Here is a 23,962-nt window from a genome sequence, read left to right as displayed (position 1 = left end):
CCTTGGTAAGCCCTCATCCTAGGGATGCCCGTCACAGACCAATGCAGGTGATGTTAGTAACAACAACCAGAATGGTGGCATCCGTCAGCAGTGGCAGGTACGGCTCCTAGAACACATGGACCAGGAGGCGGAAGCCACATCTCATGCTGGTTCTGACAGGGTGGGAAGACGTAGCCACCAGGGATGCAGGTGTTAGGTAACCCTCACGTATTGAAGTGTTATAGTTTTTCAATAACAAGCGACAACCTAATGAGGTGCATCCGTCAGAACATTGAACAAAACAAGACCCCCGAGTGTTTTCTGTCTAGTACACCAAAGATCTGTTAGTCCAATAACGACAAACAATAACCACATGCAGTGCAGGGTAAAGGTTATCGAGACAAAAGTTCCGGCACCAGTACGTGAACTGTGCAAAAGAACAAAAGTCTAAGCAATCCTCATCTGTCGATTCGATGGACATCTCGGTATGCAGCCCAGAATCAGACAGACATCAACGGCGACGAGGACGGCTTGTATTCAACAGAGTCTGTGCAGCAACAACCGGACCCAGATGATGGAACCCCTCAACGTCTTCTGTGGAGACATCCCTCAGATAATAGTTGGCGAAGATGGAGTCCGTAGCCCAGAACCAACCAGTGATAATGTGCTGAATGGGTGTGTTGCAGTGCAGGGACATCGTGGCAGCCAAGGCACGGAGTTCATGCGGATTAGAAGCAGACGGAGCAGGTAAACCCTCCTTCTGATAGGCGGTCAGGATAGAAGACCGGATCCAGGTGGCCACCGTGTTCTTGGTAAGATCCCTCAACCGACTCTGGTTACAGGAAAGGAAAAGTCTTTTGCGATGTTGTCGAAAAGATCTGGTCCTCTCGATGTACTGGTGCAGGGCTCTGACAGGGCACAACGCCAAGTCCTCAACGTCCGCCGGACCAACGACAGAGGAGAGGGCCTGCACAACATACGAACGAGGCGCTTGGTCTGGTAACTGATTCTTTGCAACAAAGTTCATGAGTAACCCCAAGTTGACTGCACGCCGATCTCGGTGAAAAACGTACCAAGTCTACATCAAGAGCATGGAGTTCTGAGACACGGACAGCCGTGGCAAAACCGAGTAAAAACACCGTCTTCCGCGTCAAGTCTTGCAGGGAAGAGGATTCGATCGGCTCATAAGGTGCGGTCGATAACGCTCGTAACACCAGATTCAGGTCCCATCAGGTCCCGAAACCGGTGTACTTGATCTTCAAGGCGAAACCCTTTGATCATCTTATGGATCTCAGGAATACCCAATAACTTCGTTCCAGTAGTGACATCACGAACAGTAGCGATGACCGAAACGTACCCAGCGATGGTAGACCCCTTCAATCGTAAAGTGGTCCGCAGATACAGCAAAAAAACCAGCAAGACGAGGTATTTGAATCGTCTGAGGGTTGAGTTTTTTTGCCGGACACACCATCGGTGAAGACAAAGCCATCTGACGTTGTAAGCCGCAGTAGTAGATGATCTGTGCGATTTCAAAATGGCCGCCGTAGACGGTGAAGAAAAACCTTTCTTCCTCAAACTCTTGGAGATACAGTCCACGCGTGCAGTTGGACAACTGCGGATGTGGATGGTATAGTCTTGACGTGGGATGCAGCAACAGATGATCCCAGTCTGGCAGCGATAAAGGATGTGGATCGGCAAGACGTATTAGATCTGGATACCACATCCTGGATGGCCACATCGGAGCAATGAGTAACAGGCGACAATGGTACAGCTGAAACCTCTGAAGCACCCTTGGAAGGAGGATTGGTGGAGGAAAAGCGTATGCGTCCATCTGTTCCCAGCTTATGGCCAATGCGTCGAGATCCAGAGCTTCGGGATCTGGCACCGGAGACACGTAAACCCTCAGCTGATGGTTGAATCGTGTGGCGAAAGGATCGATGTTTGATGTGCAAAGTCTGTCGCACACCCATCGAAACGCTTCGGGATGGAGCATCCATTCCGTCGGATGTGGAGACAACGGCCGAGACAGTGTGTCGACTAGTACATTGGAAACCCCTGGAATATGGCGAGCCCGAAGTTACAACGGAATCTCGTCAACCAGCTTGTAGAGACGATAAGTCAACTGCAGCAGACTGCTGGAGTGGGTTCCGCCCCGACGGTTGATATAAGCCACTGTGGTGGTACTGTCTGTGGCTACCATGAGAGAGGCGCCTGACGGCATCTCTCGCCAATGAAGGATGACGTAACTGCCAACATCTCCAACAGGCTGATGTGTAGATCGGCTTCATCTGTAAACCACAGCCACCAACAGGGACTGGACTGCAAGGCGACTGGTAACAGGATCAGCAAATCTGCGTTATTATACTGAATGCATGGATTCAGAAACAGACTGGATACCACGACCTCTAAGCGTCAAATGTTGCGCCAACGTCAAAATTACTCTTGCAATGATACATCATGAAACAGTAATAGAGTGATTCAGGAATCAAGACATCGGAAACAGCGACCCCGTGATACAGGCAAGAGCCAAGACAGCGTAGCAACTCGCTACGCTACATGCCCGATATACCTGGAAGTGAAGCAACGCAAAACAGCAACCGGCTAAAATCCACGGTCGTCACACCACCCGGTGCGAAACAGCAGCAGAGACCATCTAGACAGCATCGGTCACGAACTCTGGCGGTAACAACAGTGAACGTTAGTGAGTTGATAAGCCGCAATGATCCCTGTACCACGCGATGGCAACTGGATAACTTCCGGAACCAGCGGAAGTAGCGACTGTCTTGCATCGCCACCGGATATAGAGAACGATCTGCCGAATGTCGCTGAACCTTCCTCGAACATCGGTGCACGGGATCTCAACACAAGTGACCGGACCAGTAGACTGTCTTCGTCACCAACCCGGAACGCTTGTAACGTCGAACCCCTTCACGGCAAAGAGACATATGTAGACCACAGGCAAGTCGGTTGACGATAGTGTGCAATCGTAGTGCACATTGACATCACGGAAGATATAAGGTAGACCAACATCAAAGTCGACGGCTGGAACAAGGCATATCCTCTGGCATCCTGCACATGAGGAGTTATGGTCGCCATGTACATGTATGCTGAACTGAAGCCATTGACAGGACGTGCCAATCTGTAAGTTCCAGGAAGACGTCTGGTCCCGCCGGAAACAGCGTCATCCAAAGCCGGCGCCACACCATTGAAGGATAGATCGAAGACGGGAGACAATCAGTCACAGCCATGTGGGTCACTGCGTCCGGATCTTCTATAACGGAAGGTGCCGACGCATCATCTGGAAAATCAGTCAGTACCCTGGCACAGGCACTTCGATCCAATGTACTGGCTGCAATCGGAAACACGGACCGTGGACGGTCCCGTCAGGAGCCGGTGTAAACCCTGAACGCCGAATCAGCTGCCGACTGGTGTGGACTCTTCTTTCGTCTGGTCCCGCCGGAAACAGCGTCATCCAAAGCCGGCGCCACACCGTTGAAGGATAGGTCGAAGCCGGGAGACAATCAGTCACAGCCATGTGGGCCACTGCGTCCGGATCTTCTATAACGGAAGGTGCCGACGCATCATCTGGAAATCAGTCAGTAACCTGGCACAGGCACTTCGATCCAATGTACTGGCTGCAATCAGAAACACGGACCGTGGACGGTCACGTCAGGAGCCGGTGTAACCCTGGACGCTGCACCACTTCGATCGATCACGGGACCACTTCGATCGATCACGGGACGAGGGTACCGAACGGTGAGCCGATGACGCAGCAATCTTCCAGTTCGTTACAGGGCTCCGTCTGCTTGCTGGAACAACGATCCGCAAGGGCCGGTTACTAGTAGCCGTGTAAACCGACGGGGGCCTGTGGCAGCCAACGATCAAATGCCGACATCTGCCGGTGGAACCTCCATGGCGATCATCGAAACCGGACCCTTCTTGGCTGAAACAGGTGGATGGGCCAGCGGTGGTAGCATATCAGATATAACAGCCAGACAATCCCTCAGTGACAGGTGGTCCGCCGCATCCAGATCTTCCAGTACCGCAAGAACCGATACATCATCAGAAAGTCACGTAGCACCCGTGAACAAGCCAGTCGCTCTGGTCATGGCCCGATGGAGATACCGGAGAACCGGACCGTGGGCGGTCCCGCGGATGACCACATCGTCGTTGGATGTGGCAAGGACGGCAACATGTCGTAGACGGCCGCCAAGCAATCCCTCATAGGCATATGGTCCGCCGAGTCGGGTTCTTCAATGACAGATGCCGCAGGCGCTTCATCACCAAGTCTCATAGAACTCGAGCACAGGTCAATCGATGTACCGTAATGGAAGCCGCCGGTTAACCGGACCGTAGATGGTCCCGTCTAGCCCTCGGAGGCCTTGGAAGCCACATCAATTGAAGGTTGGCGCTGACGATCTGTGGAACCCGTAGGAGCCATACAGGTCATGTGGAACGGCTACGGTCCCGGCTCCGATGCGCCGAAGAGGACTTCCCCGCCGAAGATCGGTGAGCCTTGGAATCCGTGGAGCGTCTATCTGAATGAACCGGCTTCTAGAGGGCTGCGTAGAGACAGCAGGCCTGTCATCCGAAGTCTTAGGTATCGGTGGAGCTGAAGAAGCCGCACCCCCTGAAGAGGGGACTGGAACCGGACCTGACCCCGAACCCGCCGATTTGGGTAAGGTCGCCATTGACGCCATTGTTTCTTCCAGCATGGTCGGTAGAATTGAACGTAACACTTCCGCCACGGAGTCAGCAATCGAAGGCGAAGATTCCACCTTCTTGGTCCTCGAAGATTCCACCTTCTTGGTCCTCGCTGACACCACCTTCAGGTAAGCCGCGAACTCGACATCAGACAAGCCCGCACAAAGGTCGCATCTAGAAGTGAGGCCACACGAACACGACAACCTTGGACATAAGTCGTGTGGGGTCGCCGCCGGCACTAACTTCTTGCAGCGTAACACGCTCGAACTAGTCGCCTGAACATTATCAGATATGATAATAGTAATTTTTCAATCTGTGAAAAGAAAGAAAAACCAACCATAACACAAATACAAAGTCGGTAAATAAAGACGCCATTTTGCAAATGGCGTCCGACACGACAACCGGCGATATAACAACATTTCATGTAATTAACACTTGGCAAGTCAAGCGAAATACGCGAAAGACATACGAAAGCTAACGAAAATTAAGGTGAAAAACATTTCACCCAAACACAAAGCCAGTCAACACAGACGCCATTTTGCAAATGGCGTCCGACACGACAACCGGCAATATAAACAACATTTCATGTAATTAAACGCTTGGAAAGTCAAGCGAAATACGCGAAAAGAACATACGAAAGCTAATGAAAACGAAGGTGAAAAACATTTCACCCAAACATGAATACAAAACCAAAGGTCTTATAAAAAAGTTGACTCCAACAGAGCCAAGCAAAAGGACGTCCAGACCCTTTAGCAAAGAGAAAAAGAAGGAAGTTACAGTCATGTGACCGGAACTAGAGAGCAGTATGCAGTAGAAGAATTTAGGCCATCCCATTGGCTGTTGGGATGTTCGGACCAGACCACTTGCGTGGGGGGGAGGTGCACTTGTTTGAGGACAGGTAATGTCTATAGAAATGTCATGGCCATTTACGGCTAATTGTAAAAGCCAGACCTTAACAATGGCATCAAAACAGTTTCTTGATCTCTTTAATGCCTCTGTTTGTTACTTGTTTGTAATGTATGTAATTAATATATCAGAATTTAAGTTCAGTACGAAGATCACATAATCGGAGTACCTGTACATTTTTTATTAGAAGTCGACATTCCCAATCTAATTGGCCCACTAATTCATGCATAAACATTTGTGTAGAAACTTTATTTTATTGTTTCAACAATTATGGAAAGTCCTCTTGTGAATATTTTGTTTGTTGTAGACTAGGTGCATCACTAATTTAGATTGTGAAACTAATATACTGAACTATACACCTGTGTTCAGTTTATGCTCATGCTGCATAACATGTTATACTGCGTTAATGTTTTGTGCATATCCTGTTTTGTGCATATCCTGTTTTGTGCATATCCTGTTTTGTTTTATTTCATTATATTACCTGTCATTATATATGCATGTAAATATCTTGAAACAAAAGGCCGTGTTTTAAAAATTATAAAAGAATGTCGAAACTGTAAACAATCGACAGAACAATGCTTAGTTTCGGTTCACTGTGACATGACCGCATCTGAATATGCAATTTTTGCATACGGCACGCTAGTTAGGTTACAGAAAAACATATGTATTCGAGTGTGAGTACCAGTACCTTTTTTTTTTACGGTTAGTAATTATACTTAAACAAATAAAATATTGTCATGTATTTAAATTTTTTGCAACTAATGCAAGATTATAAACAATGCGTGATCAAGTTCTTGTTTATATTTTCGGGAAAATAGCAGGGTTTGTCAACATGTTTTATTTACGAAACTTACCCATTTAGGTGAAATGAAACTGAAAGCCAGACACTCAAGATTTATTGTTTGAAATTTTTGAAGAATGGATATCTTTATTATTATTAAATACAAACAATAATTCACTATAATTACGTTTGTGGCTTTGTTTTGAACAGCGGCTTATTTAAAGGTGCGGTTTATGTATGGACATAGTCCAGTGCATATAATAGGCTGGAAAATATGGTAATTCCTGAAATGAATTGGTATTTTTTTCTTTTAATTAGACATGTTTATTTCATTTCATTTCAACTTATTTTTGTGCTTATATATAATTAAGGTACAAGCATGCTGTCCTGGGCAGGCACCTCAGCTATCTGGGCTGGCTGTCCAGGACAGTGGATCAGTTGTTAGTGATTAGTGAGAGAGAAGAGGGTGTAGTGGTTTTACACCTACCCACTGAGTCATTAAAACTTGCTCTGGGTGGGTGCCGGTACCGAACCCTGTACCTACCAACCTTATGTCCGATGGCTTAACCACGACACCTCTGAGGCCGGTAGACATGTTTAAAACAGTGATATCTAATATTATTAAAAATGTACCTTTTTCCCATATCTTGGTTTGTTGAAGAAATCAATCTTGACGTCGCCACCTACCATCACAGGTTGTTGGAGTACCATACTGAAGTGTGAATCTCCTTTCTTTAGTCCCTCGTACACCGGCGACGTCAACACCCTCACCTTCATCTGGTACACCTCAAAGTACGGACCTGAGTCAGATAAACACAAATGTATTACTTTTTATACCACACACTCAGAGGTTCAACGACATTTAAGTAAGCCTTTTGTTAATGTTAAGGACAAGAGATACAATATATTTTATCTTATAACTTACCCATGATATTCATGTCATAAACCCATGTGATTATTTAGAATATTTAACCCAAGTAATAATGGTATGCAAATGTAAAGGTATATGCAAATTGGCAAGATCTTTAGGGTATAATGTGTTGCTGTCAATGGGTCATTTGTTTACAAGCCAACAAGACATGTATACCTGAGTGTAACATTTTCATAAGATTTAGTTAAAATGCGTGATGACAAACTAATTTGTTCTAATAGTGATGACGTCATATTATTGAAGGAGGCCACTTTAGTAACATGACTGACTAAATATTGAATTAAAATGTTATTTTAGAAGTGTTATAGAATAAATAGGATTCCCTACTCGTGTTTTTAAATATCAACCTCATCTAGTTAATCGGTATTTGTCTCGACAGAGCCTAACAAATACTGATTAACATAAGACTCGGTTGATATTTTGCATATTAAAAAACATTTGTGACGAATCCTCCATGAACAACAGAAGAAATGCAAACGCTTTAATATAAATATATATATATCAGGGCTCACATGAGCAGGCGAAGTGAGCCAAAAGTTTGCTTTGACCAGCTTGAATTCGCTGTGTCAGATACAGTAAGGTCTTTTAAATATAGTGACCATTTGTATTGTACACAATCATGGATGAATGATAAAGAACTTGAGGAAGATCTATTCATAGATAATAATTACATGTTAAGTGTTTAAGAGTTCGAAGCGACACTGACCCCACAAAATCATGCGAAAGGCTCACAGATAGGCAGTCTAGCTCAGAGAACATGCGTGTCTGACACTAAAAGTAGGCCTACGTGTGCTACCGACTGTTCAAGCATATAATTTTAATTCTGTTGATCATCACGTACATTTGTGTACCTTTGTAAGACACCACATAGCCAATTTTAGTTTTGTTCTGGGGTGTTGTCATTCGTTCATTCATTCATTCGTTCATTCATTCATTCGTTCATTCATTCATTCCAGATTTGACTAAAGTTTTATAAGCACGAGTCCAGAGCTCACACTGGAACAAATTCTGGTGTAGACAATTTTCAAATATAGAGAGTATTTCTTTGAAAATTATTAAAAAGTGGTAAATTTAAAGAATATTTTATTAGCCAAAGACTAAATGTTGTAGCCACTCTGTATAAAAAATTAGCCATTGGCTAATTTGGCCATGTACAGGGTGAGCCCTGCAAGTCCTGGTTCACTTGTCCAGGACATTAGCCTGTGTCTGTGAAAGGACAATGGTTTGATGATTCCGGGATTAGTGAGAGGGAAGCTGACCTAGTGGCCTTACACTTTCCCTATTAGTGGGTGGGATGTAGCCCAGTGCTAGAGTGCTCGCTTGATGTGTGGTCAGTCTGGGATCGATTCCCATTGGTGGGCCCATTGGGCTATTTCTTGTTCCAGCCAGTGCACCACAACCAGTATGCCAGTTGTGGTGTACTGGATGAGAAATAGCCCAATGGGCCCACCAACAGGGATATAGGAAACATTTTGTTTTCAAAATCTGGATTTGTGATATTTCTAGTGAATGAAAATTGATTAGCAATTACTGTTTAAATAACGTTACACAATTTGTGTAGCGATCTTTGAAACTTGCGTAGCGAATCGTGACGTGAAACTAAACAAAATGTTCCTTGGGATCGATCCTAGACCAACCCTGCATCATCCCACCCTGTGAAGAGAGAGAGAAAGTTGGTGAACTCACAACAAGAGGACCCGACACTGGTTATTGGAATGGTTTCAAAGCGTATCTCTCTCAGCAGCAGAGTGACTGGCACGTACGTGAAACCATTCCTGAGAAGCTCGCCATAGTAATACACGTACCGCTTCTGGCTCGGAATTGTCACACCCTGAAGACACAAATACATGCCATATACAAACATCTCAACACAGGCCTTCTGCCAGAGGATACGAGTAGTAAAAAAAAACGTACCCTAAAAATCATGGAAATCAATGGCTATATTTTATAATTTTTAGAAACATTAGAGTAAGGGAATTGCTGTTTAAAGTACATGAAATGCAGCATCCAATTTCAAAAGATTTCAAACCAATTACTACCAAGTAGGAGCACTTGGGTCTCTGAGAACTGAAAATCTGCGTGATCCATTTATTGGTTACCCAGAAATAAATCCAGGTAATCCATTTCCTTTTTGCGTAATCCGTTGTATCTAAGTAAATGGTGCTCCAAATTTTGCATTCGAAATAATTGACTTGTAGATCCTTTTTCAGGCCTCTGAGAATTGAAAATCTGCGTGACCCATTTATTGGTTACGCAGAAATAAATCCAGGTAACCCATTTCCTTTCTGCGTAACCTGTTATATATCCATGTATATAGCGATTTAAATTTCGCTTGAACACAAAATAGGTTATGCAAAATTAGATCATTCTCACAATTTTCAGAGGCCTGGCACATTTTGTTTTTATTACTTACCCTCAAATTATTTTCTGGCAAAAAGCCTGCAAAACTAATATTTGTCACAGTCTAAAAGCCTAGATGACGCAACGCAACTCAACTGTCGAGTCAAGTCACATCGTGTAGTGGGTATTGAAAAACCAGTCATCTGTGATTGATATTTATTCAGCCCGACAGCATTTGACACGACCAAACATGTCCGGTTGCATCCAGTCGCGTCGTCTAATGTGATCTAGGCTAAATACTTAAACCTGTGTTTCCCCGCTTCAACGTCACCGACTCTTTATTTCATTCTATTGTATTTTCATCCACACGTGATACAGGTTTGTAGATTAACCTAAGGTTGAAAATAGGGTCTGCCACTTCGTAGGAGACAAATAGCTAATACAGCTTTATGTGTGCTATATTAGATGGTTTGGGAGAACAGTGAGGAGTCCTCTTTAGATAGTTGCTACTTAATAAAGATGGCCACTTCAGCAGGTTTGATTGTATGAACACAAAGGAAAATGTAATAAAAAAAAAAAAAAAAAAAAAAAAAAAAAAACCCAACCCAATTTGCAAAAACTAAAAATCTACAACATTACATTGCATCACAAAGCAAACCAACGATCTACATACCTTAAAATCTCTTGTTCTTGTTTGACTATAGAATTTTAAAGCATCATCAGCATTGTCAAATCTCTCACGGTGCAGCATGTAAGCACAAATCATGACTCCAGTTCGACCCTGCAAATCACATGATGAAAACATTCTCAGCACAAATTTGTTTAATTAAAACAGGAAATATGCTGAATTACAGCCGCTTTACCAAAACTAGACATGCTTGTGCAAATCATAAGATTAAATATTGTAGACTGAAATTAATGCATCCCTAAATCAATGCACTAAAATGTGACATGAATTCAGGGTTGAATTTTTTTTTTTTTTACCACTATCTCAAAGGAATAGTGAATTTCAAAAAACACTATTCCGTCTAAAAATGTACTATCCCTTCAATTATTAAAGGGACATCCCTGAGTTTGCTGCAATTTTAAAGATGTTATCGACCAACAGAGACTTTTTTAACGATTGTAATTACATATCAAGTATATTTTTCTGCATAAAATAGTAGTGGCTGTATATCAAACGTGTTTCGAATCGTTCTAGTATTTGTACTAGGTTAAATTTCATTTTATTTCCTAAAATATAATTTTTTCGTACGTACGAAATTATTTGAAGACAAAATCCAGTTTGGGCTTCTTACAAATATTAAGACGACCAGAAATACATTGAATATACAGACACTGATATTCTAAACAAGAAAATATATTTAATATGTAAGTTTAATCGTAGAAATATTTTAATAGTTGAAAACATCTTACAATGCAGCAAACTCAGGAATGTCCCTTTAATGTACAACTAGTTTTCCTGACTGTGCTACATGTACGTCGCCCTGTACAACACTGCGTAACGAACAAAATTGTTTATATACCAGTCTATGCATTACTGCGTACTAGCTGGAATTACAAACGAACTCACTCCAAACATTAGTCTCGATCAACAAGACGTTTATTTTGTACCGGTAAGTGCATGAGAAAGGTCTTAGTAGCGCGAGGATTTATTCTGCAGAAAAATGTAGCTGAAGAAAAAGTGTAAGCGGAATAGTCGCAGGCGATTTTCGGTATTCCGTGCTTTATTTTCACTTTCATGACAGAATATTGGAAGAATTGTTTTACTATTCCGTTTCAAAATTTACTATTTGTGGAATAGCGTAAAATTCGACCCCTGGAATTTAATGTGGTTGGCCTCCCTTGGAAATATTACTTGTTTAACACATGTATGTGTATCCTTACCGGACTCGGTGGCGTCGTGGTTAAGCCACCGGAGATAAGGCTGGTAGGTACAGGGTTCACAGCCCGGTACTGATTCCCACCCAGAGCGAGATTTAACGCCTCAATAGGTAGGTGTAAGACCACTACACCCTCTTCTCTCTCACTAACCACTAACCCTCTGTCCTGGACAGACAGCCCAGATGGCTGAGGTATGTGCCCAGGGCAGTGTGCTTGAACCTTAATTGGATATAAGCACGTAAATAATTTGAAATGAAATGTGTATCCTTGAGTTAAATTGGAGGTGCAGACATCTTCGATGAGATAAATTCTCAAGTTTCAATAATACAACATATTTATGTACACATTAATTAACCTCTTACGCTAATAAAGTTGCAGCCAATTTGAACAATAAAAATCAAAGAAATGGTCAGCCATAGAATTAGCATGCTAAAACCTATCTACGCATGGTGCATCATGATGGCTTTTGATAGGGTGGGTAAAAACTGTAACAGACACACGTGGCTGGCAGTTTGCTGGACTAATGGTTGATTAGTTAGTCAGTCAGTCAGGTGTACGGGTAATTGTGTTCCAGATTAGCATTAATTTCAGGGCTTACAGTATTCTGAACAATATCAACATAGATATAGACAAACGAGATTAATAACACTACTCACATTTTTCGCATTAATATTATATAGCATTAATTTCAGGATTTGTATTCTGAACAATATTAACATGGATATAGACAAAACGAGATGAATAACACATTTTTCGCATTAATATTATGATAGCATTAATTTCAGGATGTACAATATTCTGAACACCTCGCATTTGTCTCATTTAAATTGCTGACAGTACATACGTTCATGTATCTTTATATTAGGAATACCAGACATTCATTAAAACTATTAGAAATTAGAAATTACACATTTCATAAGGAAAACGTGATACATCCTAACATGTATGTCCTGCAAATCACAAGGTTAAATATTCTGAATAAGTTGCATTTACGTTATTAAAACAGCAAATCATACATGAACATGTGTATCTTTAGGACAGCTAGAAAATTAATACTTAGCATACCAAAATATCATAATAAATATAAGTCTTAGCTAAATATTAGCTGTTTAAATACAAAAACAATTATCTGAATATTCCATAAAGATTCTTTGAATATGCTTAGAAGCTTATTTATATTATTTGCTGGTAAACAAAAACCATTCCTAGGCACATGTATTGTATTAAAACAGTGGACAGGATACATGTTCCTAAACTTAGGAAAACTACAGTTCAAGCAGATCACAAGGTTAAATATTCCAAACACATTGCATTTATTTTATTAAAATTGTGGACAGTATACATATCCATATCTTAAGACAATTAATTAGCATGCCAAAACTTTGGTAACAATTATAATAATTTGCAATTAAACAGTAGCTGATTTGTCTGTCTGTCTGTCTGTCTGTCTGTCTCTCTCTCCTCCCCACACACACATATTTCCCAACTGAATTTTATTTACAAATGTCCATGTTTTTCAGGGTTATGGGAACTCTGAATTAGGAAATCCCCATGAAAGTAAACCAGGAACTAACCTTTCCTGCTTTACAGTGTATGGCAGCTACATTGTCTGGGTCTGAACTGAGCCATTCATCCAAGTCTTCACAGAATGGTTTGATCAGCTCCAGGCGTGGAGGGTTGTGGTCCTCAAACGGAAAGTTGGCCACACGGTGGCGAAACTTGGACGTGTCATACTTCCGTTCACAACAACTGCAATTAATCAACACAGGCAATTAATGTAATGTAATACATGTGTGGAACTCCACATACAAATCTTAAGTAATCAGTGTTCTCCAACCCCAGTAAGCGGCTTGTACACCCGCCAAGCTGAGAATTTGCGCCGCCAAGCTGAAGATTTTCGCAGACGGGTCCGCCAAGCTGATAAAAAATGCCGCCAAGTCGAAAATCAATCCACTATGACAAAAAAAATACTTCTGTCAGTTCTATTCACCTATCGCTATATTTAGCCTGTACTTGGAGTATATAATAATAACATTCTAATTCAACACATTTGTAAGAACGAATCTGATTGGATCCCTGTTAAAAATTTCAGGTGGTAAAATCACCGATATACCGGTCGCAAATTTTCTGGCAGAAATACGTCATAGGTTAAGCGTGGAACAGGGTTGTTTTGTAATAACGTCATAAAGACAATTTCTGTAGCGTTCATATTACGTACAGAAGTCGTTAAATACTGAGAAGTTTTTATGTCAGAAATGAACATATTATTCTTTATTAGTCATTATCTAATCATGAGAGCAGATTAAATAAGTCAAATTACACATCTATGTTCGAGCCGCTAACTGTCCGATCACCCATCGTCTGTTAATGGGCTACCTAATGACGTCACCAGCTGATGACGTTTAAAGGCTTATTCTTACTACAAATGTGACAATTTCCTATTTAAAATCAACCAGCAAACAGTTTAATTAGAATAGAGATAACCCTACTGTGTTTTCCGATTTGCATACGCGTCGCTAATAAAACTAAATTTGCGACAGTAAAACCACCGATATACGTCCGCAAATCGGAAAACACAGTAGAGTTATCCCTTAAAAAACGTTAGAAAATTTATTGCATGAAGTTAGACATCAAAGGACCTATTGAAGAAACCAAAGGACCTACTGAAGAAAGCTCGGAATTCACGCCTGAATGCTCGTAGTGTATTGTTTGTACTGCGATTAGCGTCGTGCACCCTCCTATAATTACTCTAAGACCTATACGATCCCTGGTTTGTTTCGTCAGCATGCAGTTTACCGCAATATGACGTCACGACCACTCCCTATAAAATCCTGCACAGGCTAGCGCATTGCGTCCTGATCGTTTATACCGACGTAATATTTAATCATGGCAGGGAAGAAAGATTTGTCCACTTTCGGATTTATCCGTAGGCCTACATGTACCAACGATAACGCTTCAAGGCCCCTCTCTAATACCGGCACTAAACGACCTTCGTCAGAAGACCCCACAGTCAGCAAACATCGGACAACATTTTCAGATGCCTACCGTAAGAAGTACCCCTGGATAGATTATAAAGGCTGTGATGAAGTTATGTAGCCTAGGCCCTATTTAAAATATTTTTATTTCGAATTCGATACCAAACGTAATTTATTGATTTTATAACATAGATATTAATCGCCGATTTAACCGATTTCTGTGATGGTTCTACCCTTCATGTGAAATTTTACGTAGGTCTAGTTTACTAAAGCCCAGCCCACAAAGTACCACGTGCAGCATGAGCATTTTGGTGCGTGGCCACTGAACTGCCGACCTTTCTCGCTGCATCCAATCTGATGCGGTTATCAATGGAGGCGGGGCCACACTGAATTTAAAAATTAGTTCCGTATAATGGTGAATTGTGGGCATGTACATATAAAATGACATTCATCCTCATTTCTTTTATTTTGACGTCGGCCGATAGATGCACTTTCATCACGGAAACACTGGCGGGCATGGCGGATGGTTGAACCGCTGCTAAAATTAACTTTATAAGCCAGGCGAGATATCTCGGCCCTACGTCCAGGTTGATACTGATTGCCATTCTCATTGGGTTTTCTGTTTATTTTTAAAGCCTCCAGAACTGTTATCAAAATCATGGCAATCGGTAATTAACAAGTTTCATTTATTGTCACTGTGCTCAACAATTGTTAACCTGACTACTGCAGGCGAGATATCTCGCCCGGTCACGTCAGTATACCTTTTACAGTGCAAATTAAGCTCCGCTTGGATATTTTGTTGATAAATTAACTGAGTCGCGCTCAAATGCCATTCATCATTGGGATTTTCTTGAATTGATGTTTAGATTTTTTTAAAGCCTCCAGAAATGTATCAAAATCATGGCAATCGGTAATTAACAATTTTCATTATTGTCACTGTGCTCAACAATTGTTAAATACCCCCTGCCCGTAAGTAAACGCATTTTTTCGCATCAGGTTTTAATGGCTGGCCGTCCATGAAAATAATTCGCCCCTATAAATATTATTTCGCAGTCTCTCTTTGTACCATGTGTACGGTACAATGTAGTTAGAATTCGTTCCTCGCCAACCGCTCTAAAAACAACGGTGAACGCCCATCAAAATGTCCATGTGTCGAACAAAATTAAAACCGGGCCTCCCCAATATCCAGCAGTGATAAAGCGGGAATCGTTAATACAAGCGGCACAATCTCAGTGGTGCAACGTAGATTGCCTCTCAACAGCTTGGCTCCTCTAATCCAATCAGCGAGCGGTAATTTTTGACAGAAAGCCGCCCGTCACTTCATCATTGGCAATTTGCATATTAAGATTTTTTAGTAAATCTTAGTCCTTGCGAGTAATGAGCGTCTTAGCTGAAACAGGTGGAGATAACTCTAGTCCAGATGGTGCGACGATCGACAGGGTCCCAGAAACCTGGTTTGTCTCTGACTGGCTTCAGGTTATAAGCGACCAACTGAGTGACTTGAAATTACGTATCAGTTTGTTTTAACAGTAATGTGTTTTGTTGCATTTTTCTTAATGTCCATCTAATTGGGAAAAGTACATTAAAAAAATTTGAGCTGGCAAAGTTGAGTTTTTATGCGGCAAAGTGTACCCATGCACACGTTTTTATACAGTGTCAACACGAACGCATTGAGTATTATACAAAATATATATTTATTACTTTTACTGTTAATGTCTTTTCCACCATATCTAAGTATATAAAATACTAGACCGCCCTGTGTAGGAACGTCCTGTATAGAGCCGTCATCACTATATATATATATATTTTATATTTTTTTTTTTTTTTTTTTTTTTTTTTAATACTACCGTATATCTTCGCCTATAAGTCAAATTATCTTATAACTCGGGGGGTCGACTTATAAGAGGGTAAAAAAATATTACCGTTTTTGGGATTATTTTACAAGTTTTATTGTTGAAGTATGCCCTGTATTTACACTCAAATATGTTAATTTGACACATTTATTTTGTATAACCTTTTTTTTGGCATTAGAACGGTTTCGGTTATGCAAAAAGGCGTGCGATCTCTCACATGCCAAGAGAACAGTCCACTTAGTTAAAATAACAGTCATCACTAATAGCAAAAATGTAAACAATACTAACTACCTGTTGCCCGAGTTTATTTTGAAATCTGGTCACTGGCATTAATGGTTGTTCAAACAATGTTTTGTCGGTGATTAACTTCATGAATATTACTGAGCTTTCCCTTAAACTGAGATTAGACTGATCTCTACAGTTCACTAGAGCAATAGGGACATACATCATTTGGTACAAAACCAGTGTACTTTCCAGAGTTGTCCTCCTTACATGTATTAATATGGCGGCAAAACATGTGATTAACTGATACTTTCAGTTTTATCGTAGTGATCTGTTGTCAGTGTTTATAAATAAAGTTGTTGTCTGTGCACAAAACCATGCTGTACAGTGCTATACGGTGACAGTCAAACAGCTTTCACTATCTACTAAGGGAATGTTTCGTTTTGATGCTATGTAGTTTGATTGCGATGTACAAAACGTGAAAACTGAAGTTTGTAAAATAATTTTCTTTTGTTCAAATATTGTATATTATTGTTCTTATGTGCTGAAAATAAGAAATACTTCAATATTTATAAGTTGTTTTTCATGGGTCGACTTATAAACGGGTCAATAAAAAAATAAGTTTTCAGGGCTTGAAATTAGGGACTCGACTTATAGCCGAGATCGACTTACAGGCGAAGATATACGGTACACACGCACACGTTATACCATCAACGTCCCAAACTGCGTTCACCTAACAACAAAAACACGAATACGATATTTACGGAAATATTATTCGACATTTTTCAGCTACGATATGTAAAACAAAATAGATTTTAATCATTTAACGAAAAAAAATCAACAATTTGGATGTAAAACAAATCCATTCTAGTAAACAAAAGTGAAACACCCTACAGTAAACAGGAAAAAGTGCGACGTTTCTAACTGCTTTCAGGCGCATGCTTTTTGCAAAAAGTATCATAATGCGCATGTGCAGTTCATCATTTTCCATTTTTAAGACAACATACAGTTGCCGAACACTTGATTTATTAACTTTTTTTGAAAGGAAAAATTCAATTTGTCAAGCGTTCTGGTCCGGTTCCGCGTTTTATCAACACACATCGCTCACACTTGATGTCAATACTGATAGGCATTGCGTCCATACCTGCACATAGTTTGTAAAATATAAAAATGTTTAATGAATTGATTCTAAATTAACAAAATTTATATACTCAAAATTATTTACAACTGTTATGAATGTATTATGAATACAATTCACTACAATAGAGGCACAAAAATGAAGCATACCTTTTGCAGATCGAATATAATAATTGAAAACAAATTCTAACAACAGGGGTCCTAAAATGAGAGCGTATTTATGTCCAAATGTCCGTCTAGCTCTCTTACAGTCAGAGTACTCGGGCTAATAAAATACTACACCGCCCTGTGTAGGAACGATACAAAACATTCCGAATTATCCTGAGGGTATAAGATATGTTTCATGTGAATTACGAATGCCTTATTTAGACCAGTAGAACTAATTTTAATCGGATTGCTAATAACACTGCATTGTCCCCAATGTCCACGTAAAATTTCGTCTGTAAATAATAATTTAAATATTGACCGGTCACACTTCGCCTTTTATAACGTTATTTGGGAGCATACAAATTCTAAAAATATCGGGCGAGTCTATTTTAGTGGCCGCAGTACAGCAAACCATACCAATACGTACGGGGTGGGTTATCAGTCTTCAATTTTACATTAAAAATTATTTATTTATTTATAAAAAAAAAAAAAACTAACTAAATCAGTCTTCAGTTTTACATTACAAATTATTTATTTTATAAAATAAAACATGTTTTAAGGCATTCGTAATTCACACGAAACATGTATACCCTCAGGATAATTCGGAATGTTTTCAAATTATTTTTAAATCACTGGCATGATTCTGCAAGTAAGGTTTTGATTGGTGGACATGAGCTCCAACTGGCTGCTGTTAGATCCACATGTAATAGTGGAGCTAATTTTAATTAGATTGGGCAAATTTCATGCAGGGGAATTGTCTATTGCTGGCTGTTGGCATGTTGAAAACCATAAATCGAGAATAATATTTTATGCAATGAAAAACGGCAAAATACCTATCCCCAGATGCCAGGAAATCGCATCTATATGAGCTTTTATTTTCAAAATATTCCAGGTGAGATTAGCCCACCGGCCGCACACATTTAAGCCTATGATCATCTAGGCCCTACTACTTCAGCGTGACCAGTGCCGGTGCGGCAGATCATGAGATAGATTACGGTTAACTTTATTTAAATCAACTATTAAATGCCAGAAAAAAAGCACCTTTCGTGACTTAAGATTTACAAAATTTTCTTCGTCCACTTGTTTGCGAGGCCCAAGGCCTCACATGTCCGCCAACCTGGTCGCATAAAAGTTGGAGAACACTGGTAATATACTCTTCAAAAGAAGAAACGCAAAACCACATTGTCGTAACATTTGGAGAATTGATTTAATTATTGAATGGTGAGTCCGATAATTACCAAATGTTGCAGGATTGTTCACAATTCACTCTAGTCCATTGTGAGTAAGTGATAGGACACACCACCAAGGTCAAGGTCATCTGGAGTCAATACCGGGTGTGGCCTCCACGTGTGTTGACAACTGCCTGGCACCGCCTGCCCATTGAAGCAACCAGAGTACGGATGACGTCCCGGGGGATGGTGGCCCACTCGGCCTGCAAGGCTGCTGCCAGCTCGGGCAGGGTCTGGGGCTGTGGTTGTCGCTGTCGGAGGCGTCGGTCCAACTCGTCCCATAGATGCTCAATTGGGTTCAAATCCGGTGATGTCGATGGCCAAGGAAGGACATTAATGTTGTTGTTCTGTAGGAAAGCCGTTGTGAGACGTGCTGTGTGAGGCCTGGCGTTGTCATGTTGGAACACTGCGTTGGCGTTGGCCATAACTGGAACGATGTGTGGCCGGAGGATCTGGTCAATGTAGCCCTGTGCATTCAGGTTGCCCTGCACGTGGACCAGGTCAGTTCTGCCAGTGTGTGAGATGGCTGCCCACACCATGACACTACCCCCGCCGAATCTGTCCACTTCCTGCACGCAGTTTGCCGCATAACGTTCACCACGACGCCTATACACGCGACATCTTCCATCATGACGTCGGAGCAGAAATCGGGACTCGTCACTGAACCACACCTGTCTCCATCGCAGTTGAGGCCATTGTCGATGAATCTGGCACCACTGCAGTCGGAGTCGACGGTGTTGTGGTGTTAAGATGACACCTCGAACTGGACGTCTGGCACGAATTCCTACCTCACGTAGGCGGTTCCGTACGGTCTGGTCGGATATCCTGCGCAAACCTGGTATTGCTGCGGCTGTGGAGGTGGCAGTAGTCAATCGTTCCCGAAGGTGGCGTACCCGGATGTAGCGGTCCTGCCCGGGGGTAGTGACCCGTGGTCGACCGGATCTAGGGAGGTCACGTGTTGATCCATGTTGCTGGTAACGGTCCCACAGTCTGGAGATGGTGCTTGGGGACACATGGAATGCCCTGGCAACGGCCGTTCTGGATTCGCCTGCGTCTAGTCGGCCGATGGCATTGTTTCTCTGCGGTTCACTGAGACGTGGCATGTCCTGGATTGTCAACTGTCGGCCAGATACAGAGGCCAGGCAAGCGAACACCCTGCACTTTTATACTGTCGGTGTTCATGTTGCACGTGCAGACAACGCACGTGCAGTGGTGACATGGTTTGCACGTGGCTGCGTTTTTGCGAATATTCACATTTTGGAACTTTATTGTACAGTAGCTGCGTTTTATCGAATGTAACCGTGGGAATGTGTTTGGGACATGCAATGACCTTATATTCACAAAGCATGAACCGGTAGGAAACATAAAATCGGAGTTATAACCCATTTGTACCCTTTTGCGTTTCTTTTTTTGAAGAGTATATATAGAAACAGGGTGGTTTGGGAAGATTCAGATTTTTAACCAATTCCAAATAATTACCAGGCAACATTTTGTTTTCAAAATCTTGATTAGCAATATTTCTAGTGAATTTTTTTTTTTTTTTAGCAATTACTGTTTAATGTTTTAAAAGTGTATAGTGATCTCTGAAACATGCGTAGCGAATCGCGACATGATGCTGAACAAAATGTTCCCTGATTACCAACAACCCTTATCCAAAGTCATTGATTTGTTTCACCAATGATCAAGGGCAAAACAAAAGAGAAAAGAAAAAAATTATTTGAAACATTTTCCCCAACCTTTATACTTTAAAATGGGAACACAGGGCTTTTAGATTATGGTAGCCCCACTCCCATGGCTAGTGATATTCAATGTTGGGCTAGTAAATAACTACTATTGTTATACCTGATGGCTAGTGAAATTTGTTTTGTCAAAAGATGCAGTAAATATGAATATTCTGCCCCCACCACAACCACCCAATGTTAGTGTTTTTAAGCTCTATATCCCCCTCTTTTATATTTATATCCTATTATTACTATGAAAGTAAAGTAGGGCTAGTGATGTTTTTTCGTGGCTAGTAAATTAAAAATCACTGATGCCATGACTAGTGGATTTGATAAACATTGTAGAAGCTCTGTTGTAAACACAGTGTTCGAGATTAACGGTATCCCGATATCCCGGGGATACCAGAATTTAATTTTGGATATCAGACTTCAAGAATCCAGTATCCCACCGGGATACCATATAATACTAAATTCTCAGGTGGGACACCAGATTTTGAAATGTTAGTATCCAACTGGGATACTGGCCAAAATGTTTAATCTCGAACACTGAAACATGTATAATGAGTACATGTAGTACATTAAACTTGGATCAGTGGCGTACCTACTGCTAGCTTGCGAATTTAGCAGGATTTCGTGCTTCTATGAATTCAAGATGTTGGCTCGCAAGCATAAAATTATGAGACGGAATCCCAAAATACAAAAAAAATATATCTTCTATCAGGTCTTCTAGAATTTTTATAAAATCCACTAGCCATGGGATCAGTGATTTTAAAAATGTACTAGCCACAATTAAAAATTCACTAGCCCTACTTTACTTTAAGTTAATACAATTTGACTAAATAATACTAAAAATTGGACAGGTCATCTAAAGAGAGATATATAGTTTAAACACACTAACATTAGGGGTGGGCTTGGGGCAGGGGGCACGCGTGCAGGATATTCATATTTACAAAATAGACTTAACCACAGCATTTGAGGAAAAAAATTCACTAGCCGTTGGGCATAGCAACAGTAGTTATTTACTAGCCCAACATTGAATATCACTAGCCATGGGAGTGGGGCTACCATAATCTAGAAGCCTGATCTATCTATCTATATTAAATCATGTTTACGATTCTGGCAGAATCCAATTAAAAAAATCCAGTATTGACAAAAATATTTCTACAGCTTCCATCAGCAAAGGGGAACCTGAAGGTGCACATATATGTGCATAAAATATTTAAAGCAAGTAACTACAATGTAAGTATTGTACAGAAATAGTGATCAAATTATTTTAAGGGTAAAGGAGTGTGAAGACTGCAAAAATCATTGAAAATGACCCTCTACAACACAGTCTGTATACAGAAAGACTACTCAGCGTGTATGTATGTTGTACATGTACTTCAGATACTTACAGATTGTACACTTTGTAGTGGTCTTTGTGCTTTCCCTCCAGAAACCTAAAATAAAAACAATGTTAAACATTAAAATATAATTATGTGATTGCTTCTGCAAAACATTTTTTTCACTCTAATTAAAATTAGCTCCACTATTACATGCAAAATCATGCCAGTGATTTGAAAAGAATTTGAAAACATTCGGGATTATGCTGAGTGTATACAAAATGATTCGAATGAATTACGAAGTATGCCAGAAACTAATTTCAATATAAAATTTTATATAAAATTCATTTCAAGACGGAAAAAAACCCATGATGGTATAGCCATAAAATCTGTTTATGCTAGTATACAATCCAGAGTTTATTATTGCACTTTCCCCCGTTTTTTCAATGTTGAAATAGACCAACAAGTTCGCCTATTGTATAAATAGTCTCAACCGATATTTTTAGAATTTGTATGGTCCCAAATAACGCTATAAAAGGCGAAGTGTAATTGGTCGATATTTAAATTGTAATTTATAGATGAAATGTCACCTGGACATGGGAGTCCACGCAATGCTGTTAGATCTACTGGTGAGACCAGTAGAGCTAATTTTAATCAGATTGTATTTTTTTAAAACAAGATGACAGATATGGATGGTATGACATCATTTACAGAAAATGTTTATCATGTGCAATTTCAATACGACACTTTTTAAATGTCACGACATGTTTACAAACGGGTGTGGGACATAGTCCAGTGATAAAGCATTTGCTTGATTCGCAGTCGAGTCTGGGATTGATGCCAGTCTGTGGGCCCATTGGGCTATTTCTCGTTCCAACCAGAGCACCATGACTGGTATATTAAAGGCTGTGGTATGTGTTATCCTGTCTGCGGGATGGTGTATATAAAAGATCCCTCGTTACTAATGAAAAAATGTGGCGGTTATCTCTAAAAACCCCCAACCCAAAACACACTAACTATATTATATTTTAATGATGAAGTGATGATTTGACTGAAATACTATCATAAACTCCATTACACTTGGGCCTCTTGAAGAAATAGGAACTACATTATTTTAAAATTTCAGAATTGTAGCTGTCACATACATGTATATCTTTGAGTCAAAATATGTGAATGTTGTACTTTTATGACCAAAAATATTTTTGCCATTCTTCCTCATATATGTATACTTTTTTACAGACATTGTTACATATTTTAGTATACAACAAAATCAAAAGACAGAAGGAACATACAATTATTTCTCTCTCTCTCTCTCTCTCTCTGTCTCTCTCTCTCTCCTCTCTGTTTCTCTCTCTCTGATGCTCAAATGATCGATTATAATGGAAAATTGTCAGATGTGGCTTTATCAATGTGATGATCAATTATTTATAAAAATCATAATTAATAGTGTGGGAAATGTTAACTGTAACTGTTCCTCTAGTTTAGATGATGGAATGATGTAAATATGTTAGGTTTGGGGTTTGTATTCATGTGTATATATAAAGAAAAAAGATATATTATTGCAAGTAGGGTTGGTGTTCGATTTCATGTGCACAAAAAAAAAGAAAGAATATTATTGAAAGTAAAATTAGCCATTTGTAAGGTCTAGGTCTCAGTGAACATGTCAATAGGTGCATGGCAGTTGATATCTGTCTTAGTGTTCAAATACAGTAGAATCTCACTGGGTCGAACTCGGAAGAGTCCAATACACTGCAATACTCAAACCAAAACCGAAGCCTCGAGTCACACTTACATATTACTGTCCAAATGGTTAGGTTGACTGTCCAAATGG

General features: G+C 40.6%; 1 protein-coding gene across 1 annotated transcript in view; it reads right to left on the bottom strand.

The window, feature by feature from the left end:
• LOC121380074 (phosphatidylinositol 3,4,5-trisphosphate 3-phosphatase and dual-specificity protein phosphatase PTEN-like) overlaps positions 1-23,962 on the bottom strand; it is a 44,625-nt gene that overhangs the window by 9,808 nt on the left and 10,855 nt on the right. Inside the window, exons 3-7 of the mRNA XM_041508823.1 lie at positions 22,204-22,248; positions 13,100-13,274; positions 10,315-10,422; positions 8,988-9,132; positions 7,004-7,170 (exon numbers count right to left, since the gene is read on the bottom strand). Coding sequence (XP_041364757.1) covers positions 7,004-7,170; positions 8,988-9,132; positions 10,315-10,422; positions 13,100-13,274; positions 22,204-22,248 — 640 coding nt within the window. The remainder of the gene's footprint in view (positions 1-7,003; positions 7,171-8,987; positions 9,133-10,314; positions 10,423-13,099; positions 13,275-22,203; positions 22,249-23,962) is intronic.

This window comes from Gigantopelta aegis, chromosome 8 (genome assembly GCF_016097555.1).
Source record: "Gigantopelta aegis isolate Gae_Host chromosome 8, Gae_host_genome, whole genome shotgun sequence".
Lineage (NCBI taxonomy): Eukaryota > Metazoa > Mollusca > Gastropoda > Neomphalida > Peltospiridae > Gigantopelta > Gigantopelta aegis.
The sequence above is the reverse complement of the archived record's forward strand: the minus strand, read 5'-3'. Positions and strand labels throughout refer to the sequence as shown.